Source organism: Dermacentor andersoni, chromosome 9 (assembly GCF_023375885.2).
Source record: "Dermacentor andersoni chromosome 9, qqDerAnde1_hic_scaffold, whole genome shotgun sequence".
NCBI classification, from domain to species: Eukaryota; Metazoa; Arthropoda; class Arachnida; order Ixodida; family Ixodidae; genus Dermacentor; species Dermacentor andersoni.
In genome coordinates this window covers 75,293,248-75,305,388 of record NC_092822.1, presented here as the reverse complement: position 1 = coordinate 75,305,388, position 12,141 = coordinate 75,293,248, and the positions used below count along the sequence as shown (strand labels likewise).

Below are 12,141 nucleotides of genomic sequence, written 5' to 3'. Positions count from 1 at the left end.
ACAGCTCCACTGTAAAAGTAATGCGTCGATACACATACGTCTCGGTCGCCATTGCATATGGCCGCTCATTAGCACATTTCGCGCGGCTCGTCGAACCACAAATTAAGGCAGAAAATATCTGCAATGGTGGCCTAGCACACCACGCAACGTCAAATGGACGTTTACGAAAAACACACTACCTGTGGCGCTCCTCACGTGACTTTCCTTCAGCCAATCAAGCTGACATGGCAGCTATCTTGGACCTATAACACATATTCAGGAAATTTCAGATGCATTGCAAGGACATGCTACCATTCACTTTCTTTTTTAGGCTCGAACATAATATAGCTCACGGACCAGAAAAAGTTTTATTCGAAAAAGTCTGCAGCTCTACTTGAACATTTTGTAACCTTGATGAAAACGCAAAATTGCGCTTTGCAAAACTTCCGCTTCCCGGCACGAATTTAAAAAAAGAGCCTCTCGACAACCAATCAGAGAGCCAACATGGTGGATAATGGAGGCAGCAAGAGTGTCGAGGATACAGCTTCTATTGTTTTTCTAGCATGAATTAAATTAACTAGTACTTGAACTGAATTGGCACTTGGATTAAACTCACTGGTGTGCAGTTTACGTTGGCATAGAGATTAAATATGTTGAAGCTAGGATTAAATAGTGTGGAGCTTAAATAATTTCCGTGTTGCTTGAATTATTTCAGATTGTGCTTGGATTGCAGTGAGCAGAAAAACCTATTTTTTTATTGTGATTAGCACTAATTGGCAACTTCACCCAGTTTGCAGCATGTCTGCATGTTTCTTTGTCCCTTTAACTGCTTTCCCATCAACTTCCGTCTCTGGTAGCCCACGGTCTAAACTCTAGAAGGCTGCTGAGCAAGGGAATCGAGTTGGAAACCAGCCGTCAGACCAACATGGGTCACGTGATACGTAACGCTGGGTGTGTGCTGCTCTTCAATGGGCCTCTTTGCCGCCAACATGGGGTACTATAGGTATCTGCCTCTGTCCAACTGACCTCTTTGACGCAAACTTGGGTCACTGCTGCTTGCATCCGTAAACAGAAGTCGGAGCACGAAGAGGGGTTAATGCGATTAGCATCACGTATAGAGGTAAATCTCGATATAACGAACTTCAATATAACGGAATTCTCGATATAACGAAGTATTTACGTTATCATAACCTCTTGTTTATAGAACACCATGTATTTAGAATGTCGAGTAGGCGCTTCGCGATTTCTGGCGCACGTCTCGTTCGTGGCTGCGCATGGCTGTAAGTGCGGCTGAGCGCATGCGCACCCTGCTTTAGAGGTAATCTGCCGCGTAATGTAATGCCGCCGAGACGGCGTGGCATCATGCTAGCCGTCTTTCCGCGCCTTCAATAGTATCGAAGGTTGCGTAATCTCGAGTTTCAGTGAATCGTTGGAGCGATAGGCCGGCAAAGCATTCGCTCCCCGCTGCCGGCGCTTTTTCATGATAGCGTCGTCCCAGTTCCGGCGACGCTATCCATTACCGTATCGTTCAGCGCAGACTCCCAAATTCATCAAAATAAACCGTTTTCTCCTTCAAATTTGCTATTTTCGATTGCCCAATAATTCGGGAAATTCTGCGTCCCCTTTCCTTGTATGAAAAATCGATCGGCAACGGTACTTATTTGCATAAAAGGTCAAATTTAAATACAACGAAATTTTGATATAATGAAGCAAATTGTCGATTTTACCTACTTCGTTATATCGAGGTTCAACAGCATATGTAGTAAAGTATCCAGCTAGGCGAGAGTCGGTACATCTGCATTATTACTTCAAGCGCGCACTAAAAACTCGTGTTTCGTCTCTCCTCCGTGTCTGTGCTTTTACTATGAGCTGTAATAATAATGTAACTGTATATGGTCAGATTTTATCTGCTGTGCCCCAGAAGAAATATACGAGATTCTACTGGGGAGTAGCAGGCCAGAGCACTCTAGCTCAGGCCGGCATTTCTAATAAAACATATCTCTATCCCTACTCGGCTCAACAGTCAAAAGCACCTCGAAGAGTCCATCCGGCTGCACACACGCCTTATAGGGGACAGGTTTTGGTGGTGGGTGGCAGTACATTGCTACGTTGCTACATTGTTTCAATGATAATCCCACTAATGTCAGCATTCATCATGAGACGGGTTCTGCCCGAATTTTTTGGCAATATCGCCATCCTCTGGGTCACTTGATTCGCGTATCATGCAGGTGGTGGAACGCGCGGACCCGCGATATCCCTAACGTCTGGAAGTACTTTTAGTGAATATTTAAAAACAAGACGCTTGATCATTTCGTCTTGGTGGATCGGTAGAGATGTAATCTTCTCTTTTGTGCTAGCTAGGCACAGGACTCAATATGAAAACTCCGACGACCTGCACACTCCGTCAGTGTGAAGTGCAATGCAAAAAGTGCCGGATGCTCTCAATTCAGTACTTGCAAGTCTTGAGTAAGCATAGTGGCTCACCTGCAGCATTCTATTCGCACTGAAGACAAAAAGGCTGGCGTTTACCTTAACAATATACTGCCACGTACTGCAACGTACTGCCGATGCCCACCGGCTCCTTGGTCATCACGGGCGACTTCAACGTGCATCACCAGCTATGGGGACGCACCAAGATTAGCTTAATACAGCAGAATGACGGCAGCCTAATGTATCGGCAGAGCACTTGCTTGGAATTGACCGATTTCAAGGCACTTTGCCGAGCACACAGCGTTCCCTCTATCCCGCTTTCCTCTTTCTGTTCCCCTTTCCCTTCCCCCAGCGTAGGGTAGCAAACCGGACGCTCGTCTGGTTGACCTCCCTGCCTTTCCTCCCTTTGCTATCTCTCTCTATCCGATGCCCAGGCAAATTTAGTGACAGACCATAATTAGTCAGCATATACAAGCATTATTTTACGATTGCCCTAGCATACACAGCGGGAGAAAAAGCGCAGGCTGCGGTTGGCGCAAGCACTGGCTTCACCTCTGCTGGTAGGAAGGCACGGATACTGCCGTTTCGGTTTTCATTATTCTTTATTTCATTTTGACTACTTGAGCAGAGCGTGCTTCGACGCCACATGCTCGTTGAGCGCCAAATGAACACACCAGGGGTTCTCGGTCCCGCTGCCGGAGAAGCGGCAGCCATTTTTTTTTCATTCTTTTTTATTTCCAGCGTGCGCAAGACAGACGCGTACACGTGAGGAACACAGGAGAAAGAACACTTGGAATGAGCTCGGTGGTCGAACGGGCACCCAAGGGTCGAGCGACCGCGCATGCGCACAAGCACGACTGGAAAGTTCATTGCGGAATCGCCCCACGGCCAAGCTCAGCTTCACTCGAAAACAACAGAACTTCCATTCAAAAGTTAAGCTTCGCTATTCGGGTCAAAATACTAATACTCACTGACAAACTGCACACGAGTGCTAGCCATCGCCCCTTGAGTTTATGCATGCCGTTATCACCCGCACGCTGTCCGATCTCGGAGGACATGCGTTAGTTTCCCACATTTCTCTGCACCCCTTCAAGAGACACCAACTGCGCATGTGCGTTGACCATCTAGCCACGTGGCGGGTCATAGATAACGACAGGATTTCTATTTCGCTGATGCAACTAAAAGCTGCAGTCTTGTACATAAGCAAATTAACATAATCCACACGTGCAGTGTCCTATCCCGTACAGGTTACATACTTGTGCGGTAAAAGGTGCTTCATTGTGCGCTTTCTGCATGCACTTTTTCAAATACAAAAATGCTGCCTAGATTGAGGGATAAAAGAAACTTGTCAAAATCAGTGAGGCAGTTAAGAGCAGATGTTGTATCTATCCTTTTCATTTTTAACTATTTCACCCGCAGTGCCATCGGATCCTTGAGGCAATCGCCAATTCGACATGGCCAGAACAGCGAAGATGCTCAACCTGGACACTCAAATTTCACCACGTTAGAGTTTCGAGCCAATCAGAGGGTGCTTAGCCCCCGAGCCAATCATAGCTAACAATGTGGCGATATTTGACAAGTGTCCAGATCAGCGTTTCGAGGCAAAGGTGGCAGGTAAGCGATCCCGCTTTTGTGTGCATGCATGGCCGCTGGCAAAGAGGGCCCAGCCCGTTGCGGACAGACAACTAAGACGAAGAGATAGAGATTGAACAGTATAGGCGGGCATGACAACAGTCCGGTGTGGTGGTCTCCCGCGTCAAAGCGGTCGAAAAAGGCATGACGACAAACAATGCATACATCCATGACAGCAGGATGAAGAAAGCAGTGCACGTTGCGCAGTACACAAGAGAAGAACAAACAAAAATAATATGATAGAACACAGTTCTTCACACACACACACACACCGGCAACATTACACACCCATAGCGGGAGAGACAGGCAACGGTGTTCGTCATAACACTCCCCCACGAAAAATTCCAACACTGCCCGATTCATCGTTGAACTAGCTACGCATGGGCAACTCTACATCCAAAAACAGCAAAAAAATGCAATCCCCACCAAAGGCGGGGGTGCGTGTGCCCCGGAACTTGCAGAGGAGGTGACAAGGGGGAGTGAGAAAAGTGGAAGGGCATGGAGGTGGGAGGTGGTTGTCGGACACGCGTCAAGTGCTGAGGACAGAGGGCTTGAGCCCCCCACCAGCTTGTGTTGGCAAGAATACACACCGGGAAAATGAATGCCCGAGAAAAAAAAAACACATACTAAACAAAAATATGATAAACATGTCAACAAAAGATAATCAGATAACGACAACGCAACAATTCAACTGTACCGTATAGAGAGACAAAATGCAGCCCTACAGCGACGCACATAGGCGCCGAGCAGAGCTTTTTGCTTGCGTGAACTGCTACTGCTGATGCTAGCTCAAATAAATTATTTCTTAAAAAAAAAAGCGCTACTGTGGAGGTCGCCAGTGATCGCTCTGTGCTCTGATGAAGCTAAGCCTTAACAAAAGTGAACGCCCAAAAAGGCTGGTGCGCAACCTCAACTGCTGCCAGCCACTTGCATCTTTCGGGAAGCATCCCGACGTACACAACCGCCAGCGCAATAAACCGATGAACATTTGGCAACTGTGCTTCCAGCGTCCGTACTGTGTGGTTCTTCCCGTGCCTTTGGTTCCCTTTGAGCATATTAAAAAGAAACATTAACTCACTTAATCATCCATTTTGCTACAATTTCGAGTTCCACTTTAACTAGTTTACCTGTTGGTATTACAAAATAGTCTTGGCCCATCCGTAATGCAGTTAGCAGAACACTGCAAACACCAGACACTGACAGCAGCTGCAGCAGGTTCGGTTGCACCATCATGTTCAACTTTGTTTAACCACAGCGCCTCGCAGACAATTTTGTACTTATTGCACTCGCAGATGGAGAAAACAAATCACTATGTGTCAATAGTTGTCAGTACCAATGCCTTGTAATAGGTAAATATGGCAAAACGGTTCTGCAGCAGCCCGAAAGGTAAAGTATTAGTGTCCCTACACATATATTGATCAATTCGGCCTCGCCCTGCAATCTGCTAGCCACAGGGTTAGCATAGATGGTAGAGAGACTTAAGGCGTTAGTCCAGAGTTTAAGTCTCAGACCAAGACGAATTTTTCAGCTTCGAAGCATGCATTCTGTGGCTCTGAGCTACCATCTAGACAGGCACCAATTAAGGTAAAATGTAACAGCTAAAACATGGTTGGTGCAATTATAGTGGTGTGTGCTTTCATTGAATTCAGCAATCCCACTGCACCACTAGTGTTGTCGCATAGCTTTGTGTATCCAGTGTTGCAGTATTCTGTAAACTGCATTACATCCCACACAGGCTGAAGCTCTCTAATGTGCGCCGGATGAGCCAACATACTTATAACACACCATTCGTACTGACCGAAGCAAGTGCTAATGTATGCCAAGTGCATGCCATTTTCGACAGTCATTATTTTATGGGCATTCCCTGGTCCAGCCTCTAAATGCCGATTTGTCTGTGTTTTTTTTGTTTTTCAACCTAGGATTGTTTCAAGTCCTAGCAAAATAACATCTCTCTGCCAAACAGTATTACTTACAATCCGAAACCAGTGTGCAGATCAGTAGAAATCCAAATGGAGCAACTCTAGGCCAACTGCGAGCTCTGCTACAGCTCTGGACCGGTATTCAAACCAGCAGCAAAATTTTTAACTGACTAGGGGTTCTTGCTTAAACTAGACAACCAGAGTCACAAAACAACCGCAAGCTGCTCTGTCCTTTCAACTTGGAAACGCCAAATTGAAATTAAGAAATGCACTGTTACCTTACGGCATCCAACAAACTGATTCGTCAGCATAAGGTTTCTTATTAATGCTATTATCAAACAATTGTGCAAGTCCAACATTGTTGGGCTTGTTACAGAGTAGACTTCAGCTACCAATAAAATAACCTATTATCAGGCAGAGACGCATCCTTTTCACTGATGGTATCCCCAAGTTTGGTTTTTAGTTCTATGGGAACATGATACATACCCAGCCAGGATACGTACGTAGCCTTCTTCACGCATAGAAAAAATGTCAGCTTTTCTGATGGCTTTCTCTGGACCACCTACAATCTTTAGCGGACGGTCCATTACATGCTGACATAAGGTTTCGTGAGCGAGCCGGCAACAAATCAATGTGAGATCAGCGACATTCTAGCAATCAAACATCATTCTTGCAACCTGCCAGTAGGGTGCGCTTCGAGATGCTTCCAGCATTCGACTGTGTCGACTGCCTCTCCTCCAGATGCAAATTTCGTGCAACAGTAAAGCAAAGGTGCAACGCCCACACCCCCAACAGGATACACTTATCTTACGACCGTACTTGGCTTCCACTCTAACCCCTAAAGGCAGTATATGTTGCTATGCAGCTAGGTAAACCTGAGAGCACGCCACTGGTCGCGCTTCCGACAACTACGGGAAACGCTGCTCTTATCAACTGTGCTTCTTTTCCAGTAACACGCCGCACAGAAACGGGTGAAGCAACCAGCAAAGGTAACAACAATTTGTCTCTCCCGCGGCAACTATTCACAACATCTGGCGCTCGCACACCATCGAAACGCGACAATATCCATTTGTACACGACATGAAGGGGTGCTGTGGTCACTGGCCGCGAATCGAAACCAACTCTGGCATCCTTTAGTTTTCCTGCGACATTATCCCGCAGCCAGTTCTGTAGACTGCACAGAGAGCATAATGAGCACAACCACCCTCATCTTCTTCACAACTTAAACTAGTAAAACGCAAAACCAAAATGATGACTTCACTGAAAAAACCACAGCATGCCCATTAGGACTGCTGAGTAGTGTGCCAGTTCAGAACTTGCAGACGGTCTATCTTTAGAGATGCAATCATCTATTGAACGCTGCGACACCATTGCAACTTTTATGAGGGCATGCATCATTCTAAACCTTGCTTAGATGAGTTCTTACATCCCTGGCAGCACGAGAAGAGGTGCAGTTCATACTCTTAATTGCGACTAAAAGCTTGATAGCACGACCCCAAAGCTTTGCTTAGTCTAACACAGCCCTACAACATTGGTGCCTCCAAATGAGGAGGGAACTAAATACAAAGTCCCGGCATTTTCCCCCAATAAATGAACAAAGGCAAAGGAGGCATCAAACATGCAGTGCAGTCATCGCTACCATTCCGACGCTGCATGAAACACCAGCGGAACAGCATGCCTTCAAAGGACTCTGGCATGCACACTTGACTGCACCAGCCTTAGTCTGTGCAAAGAATACTGGTGGTGTCACCAAACACAATGACCTATGCATTATGCACAGTTCGTTCCACAAACTATATTAATGAGGTGTACAGACACCAATCAACCCTATGAGGAAGCATGGCTGTGACAAGAGGGCGCCGCTGAGTGAGCTATAAATGCCTAAGTGAGGCAAGCACTCTAGCACCCAAGGACCATGGCCAAGGGCTTATTAGGCTGTCTCAGAGAAGCCATCCGGTGACAAGGGGCGGCAATATTGCAACTCATGCGTTTAACAGAAAGGATGCTTGCCATTCTGACACACTTCAGTCAGTGCCAGTCTGGCTAAGGCACCCACTCAACACCATGGTCTTGCGGGCGACGTACAAACGGGCAGTTCACCGCCGCGACTGACTTAAAAGAAAGGCAAACAAAAGCAACCAAAAGGGGAGCCCGACAGCAAAGGCTGCACCGTGTCCCTCTTTCTTCGCGAGGCCGGAAGAGGGGAGGGGACACCATTGCTGTCGGTTCCCGCAAGTTTCCACCAGGACAGAGTGCGACTTGCCCCCAACGTGGAAGCACTTGTCATACTGAGCTTCGGTAGCGCGCTCGCCCGCCTCACTCAAAATCCACAGAGTAAGAGTAACAATAATGATAACAGCGACGAGGCGGTCACCAGCTGCCCCGGCGCCTTCTCTCTCTGCTCTGTCTCGCACGCCAGTGGCCGCCACGACAGCTCTCGTGTTGCTGCTGCTGTTGTTGTTGACCCATGAGAAAGAGCGACACAGTGTAGACGCCACACGTCGTGAGCTCCACACAGCTCTCGGCGCTCTGGCGACACTCGGTGCGCCCCTCTTTTATTGCGGCGACAGCAGTGGCCGCTGCAGGGAGCAGGGCTGCGCAAGCCGCGACCGACTAGTTAACGGGAGTAAAGGGGGGATGGGGAGAGGGAGATGTAAGGGAGAGGGGGTGACGAGGGATAAAGGGAGGAGTGGTGGTGGTGGTGGTAAATTTTAGGGCCGTGTTCAGGGTCATCATCGGAGGTCGGCCACATTGACCTTGGCACCGAAGGCCTGGACCATCTGCTCCTCGTACTGGTCGATGTTGCGCATCATGATCTCCTTGCAGGGCCCCAGGAGCCGCTCAAAAGCCGAGACGTCGAGAAAGGCGAGCTTGACGGGCCCCACCGAGTACACCGAGGCGGCACGGGGTTTCTTGGTAAGCAGTGCCAGCTCTGCATGGACGCAGTGACATCAGCAATGACAGTGCTTACAAGAGCTGTGACAGCAATGGCACGTGACCAGCTTTGCAAGACAACAACCACGTGGAGCATGCTCAACTACAGTCAAACCTTGCTATAGTAAAGCTGCATTCAGCACTAAAAATACCTTCCCAATATCCCATGTTCATTATAAAGGTACCCGCTAACATGCAAGAAAAAAAACTTGCAGTCGGGTCTAAAGAGAGAAATGTGAGTATGACGCCCCTGAAAAGCTTATTTTTGATGGCCTGTTTATCACTTGTGAGAAATTCTTAGCACGCTTTCTGCATGGTCATTAATGTGCAACCATGAAATTGGCAGAGATCATCACGTTGACTTGTCAAGTGCAGGCCAACTAAACTAAGCCACTGGCCAAGACGCACACGTGCACCCACAATGCATCATTTAAAGCTCGTCAGTAAATGACAATTTTTGCTGCCAGGACACGTATCTGGTGTTGGAAGATAAATGTTATTTGCTTTGCAGTAATCAACATTGTCTCACATCCTGCATATTTGGTGTTGCCATGTGGCAGCACAATACTCAATGAAGTAAAGCATCACCAGTCAAGCTTTACATCTATGTTGTTACATTCGTTGTTTCATCATGCAGTCCTAATTCAGTGTAACAAAGTTGCATTAGATATGGGAATATCTTCGTCACATGCAGTATTCATTATAAGCACATATGCTGATATTGGCAATAAATATTCTAGATTTACTTCGCTACATCCGATAATTCATTACTTTTATGTTTATACGAAGCTTGACCTGCAATGCAGCCCACCTACAATGAGGGGTAGGACAACAAAGCATTTATAAACAAAGAAATGCTGCAAATAAAAAGCAAGCTAACTAAAGAAAGCTGTGTAGCAGTCATACAAATGCAGGAATACACTGGTATAGCAAAACCAGTAGTGACATCCTGTGGTACTGTTGCAATTATTATGAACTAAATATGTTCCTGTTTCATACAAGTCATCCGATATGAAAAACACTAAAATATGTTCCCAGTGTTCACAGTGGTGAAACAGACATTTGACCTATCGGTGCAATGTTGAATGTACATCTGTATATGCCATATGGTCTCCGTATTAACTAAAATAATAAGTAAATACAGTAGAACCCCGCTGATACGCATTTCAGTGGGCCGTAAAAAAATAAAAACGTAAGAGCTGGGAAACGCAAGAGCCAAGAAATAGGAAAAATTGAGAAGTATAAGTAGTGAACTGCACACAGTTTTATTTTAATTCTTACATTTTAAAAAAAAGTCTCAGGTTTGCTGGAAAGCCAAAGCATCAATTGCGATAGCAAATTATTATACAGTTATACAAAGTGAGAATAGTAGTTTTATCGTCCGTATAAAGTTCTGAACACCCGCTTATTAACTAAATTAACAAGCATGCACAGGAAAACATGAACACATCACACACGATGACTGCGGACACTCGCTGTCAAAACATTGGTGTGGGAAAGCGTGGCAGCAGCAGCGAACAAAGTGACCTTTGTGCTGTCTATCGCTTTAATACAAGCTGAGCGATGAGAACACAGCACCCACAAAGGTATGAGCCGTCTGCGCACCTAGGTCCTGTCCCCAATGCAGATTGTTGTCAAGATAACACATCCGACACACTGATCCTATACACCAATGTGGCCCAGTACCCACAGAGACTAATCGTACTAGATAGCCCCAAGACACTGAGGGCTTCGGCCACACTCAACACCGTGGACAGTGGCATGACGGGAGAAGCTGCTATCACCCTAGCCATCAGACACGCTTCAACTATACCGGCACTGGATGTACCCATCACAGTGGTCACTGACAAACCGACTGCAGGATTTTGGCACAAGGGATGGTGACACCCTCCACAAACCACATCCTTTCATCTTCACACCCCACAGCGTTGCACAGGGTATGTATCGTCTAGACACCTGGACATGTCTCTCTCCATGGTAATGAATGCACTACTGCAGTAGCCCGAGAGCTCGCTAACCGGGCGCCATTGGAAGAGCTGTCCAACCCAGACGACCCACCGACAGAACCACTGAACTACACTGACACTCTACAACATTACAAAGATAGCAGGAGACGCTCCCCAACACCACACCATTCCCTTAACCGAGAAGATGGTGTCGTGTGGTGAGAGCTACAAACTCCTGTGGTCTCTTTTACCTTCCCCTCTTCCATCCCACACAATATCCCTCGTACTGTCCCTATTGTGGAGCAAATGCCACAGTATATCACTGCACCTGATAATGCCCACGCCCTCCGGGCTACTCCCCTATTCCTTCACTTTCACGTTCCTTCTGGGAGACTTCACTGAGCAGCTTAGACCCGCAAGAGCAGCGACGACTGATCCAGCGGGCATGCAGAGTGGTGCGTGTCGACGTGGCCCTGAACTAAGATCTCCACCCTACGAGGAAGTAGCCCCGCCTCATTAACAATAAATGTTTTCCCTCTCGCTCAGGATGCGGTCCACGCGACAGGGCACGACAACGCAATACACAGTTGCTGCCAGAGCACAACGCAGGAAATAAAGGACGACCAGTGGCATCGGTTATCATCCCTGTCACCTGAACACTAACATCATCACCATTGTCGCAGACAATGATGATGTTAGTGTTAGAAAATGATGAGGACGATAGTGTGCCTTAGGTTCTGGCTTCAGTTTTACCAGCCAGGCAGCATGAATAGGAAGAGGCTTGCGCTCTTAGGCTTCTTTGGCACAGGCTCGGCGCAACTTCCTGCTAAAACACCATTTGGAGCACAGTAGTGGGGAGCACTGCTCTTGGTGCAATTTGGTGCAATTGGCGCATCTGTTTGACTATGGTATTCACGTTGCAGTGAACTAGTTTTTCCATCTTTTTCTTGCAAGAATTGCAGTACAATAGTACTGAACATCTGATAAAGTCCATTAAGCTTAGTAACCAGCATTTTTAAGGGCTGAAAAGCATCAATCATAGAAACGGAAAACAACTCGTCAAAATGCAGGTCCAAGATGTTAAGATTCATGTCGAACCATTTACTAATAAAAAATGCTCTTGCATGCAGGCTTCCATGCAGGCTTCCAGAAGACATATAGCGATTTCTTCATAAGATACTTATTTGAATATTTAGCAGATGGCAGACTGTAAATATTGTTTTAGAAAAACCTGCTGCTTCAACACAGCAAATTACTATTTATGTGCTAAAGCAGCAGATTCCTTTTGACTCTGTTTTAAA

General features: G+C 46.7%; 1 protein-coding gene across 2 annotated transcripts in view; it reads right to left on the bottom strand.

The window, feature by feature from the left end:
* Positions 1-2,992: 2,992 nt before the first annotated feature.
* Pka-R2 (cAMP-dependent protein kinase type II regulatory subunit) overlaps positions 2,993-12,141 on the bottom strand; it is a 147,593-nt gene continuing 138,444 nt past the window's right edge. For both annotated transcript variants that reach the window (XM_050176165.3, XM_050176164.3), the window contains exon 10: positions 2,993-8,892. In XM_050176165.3, coding sequence (XP_050032122.1) covers positions 8,693-8,892 — 200 coding nt within the window. In that variant the 3' untranslated portion in view covers positions 2,993-8,692. The remainder of the gene's footprint in view (positions 8,893-12,141) is intronic.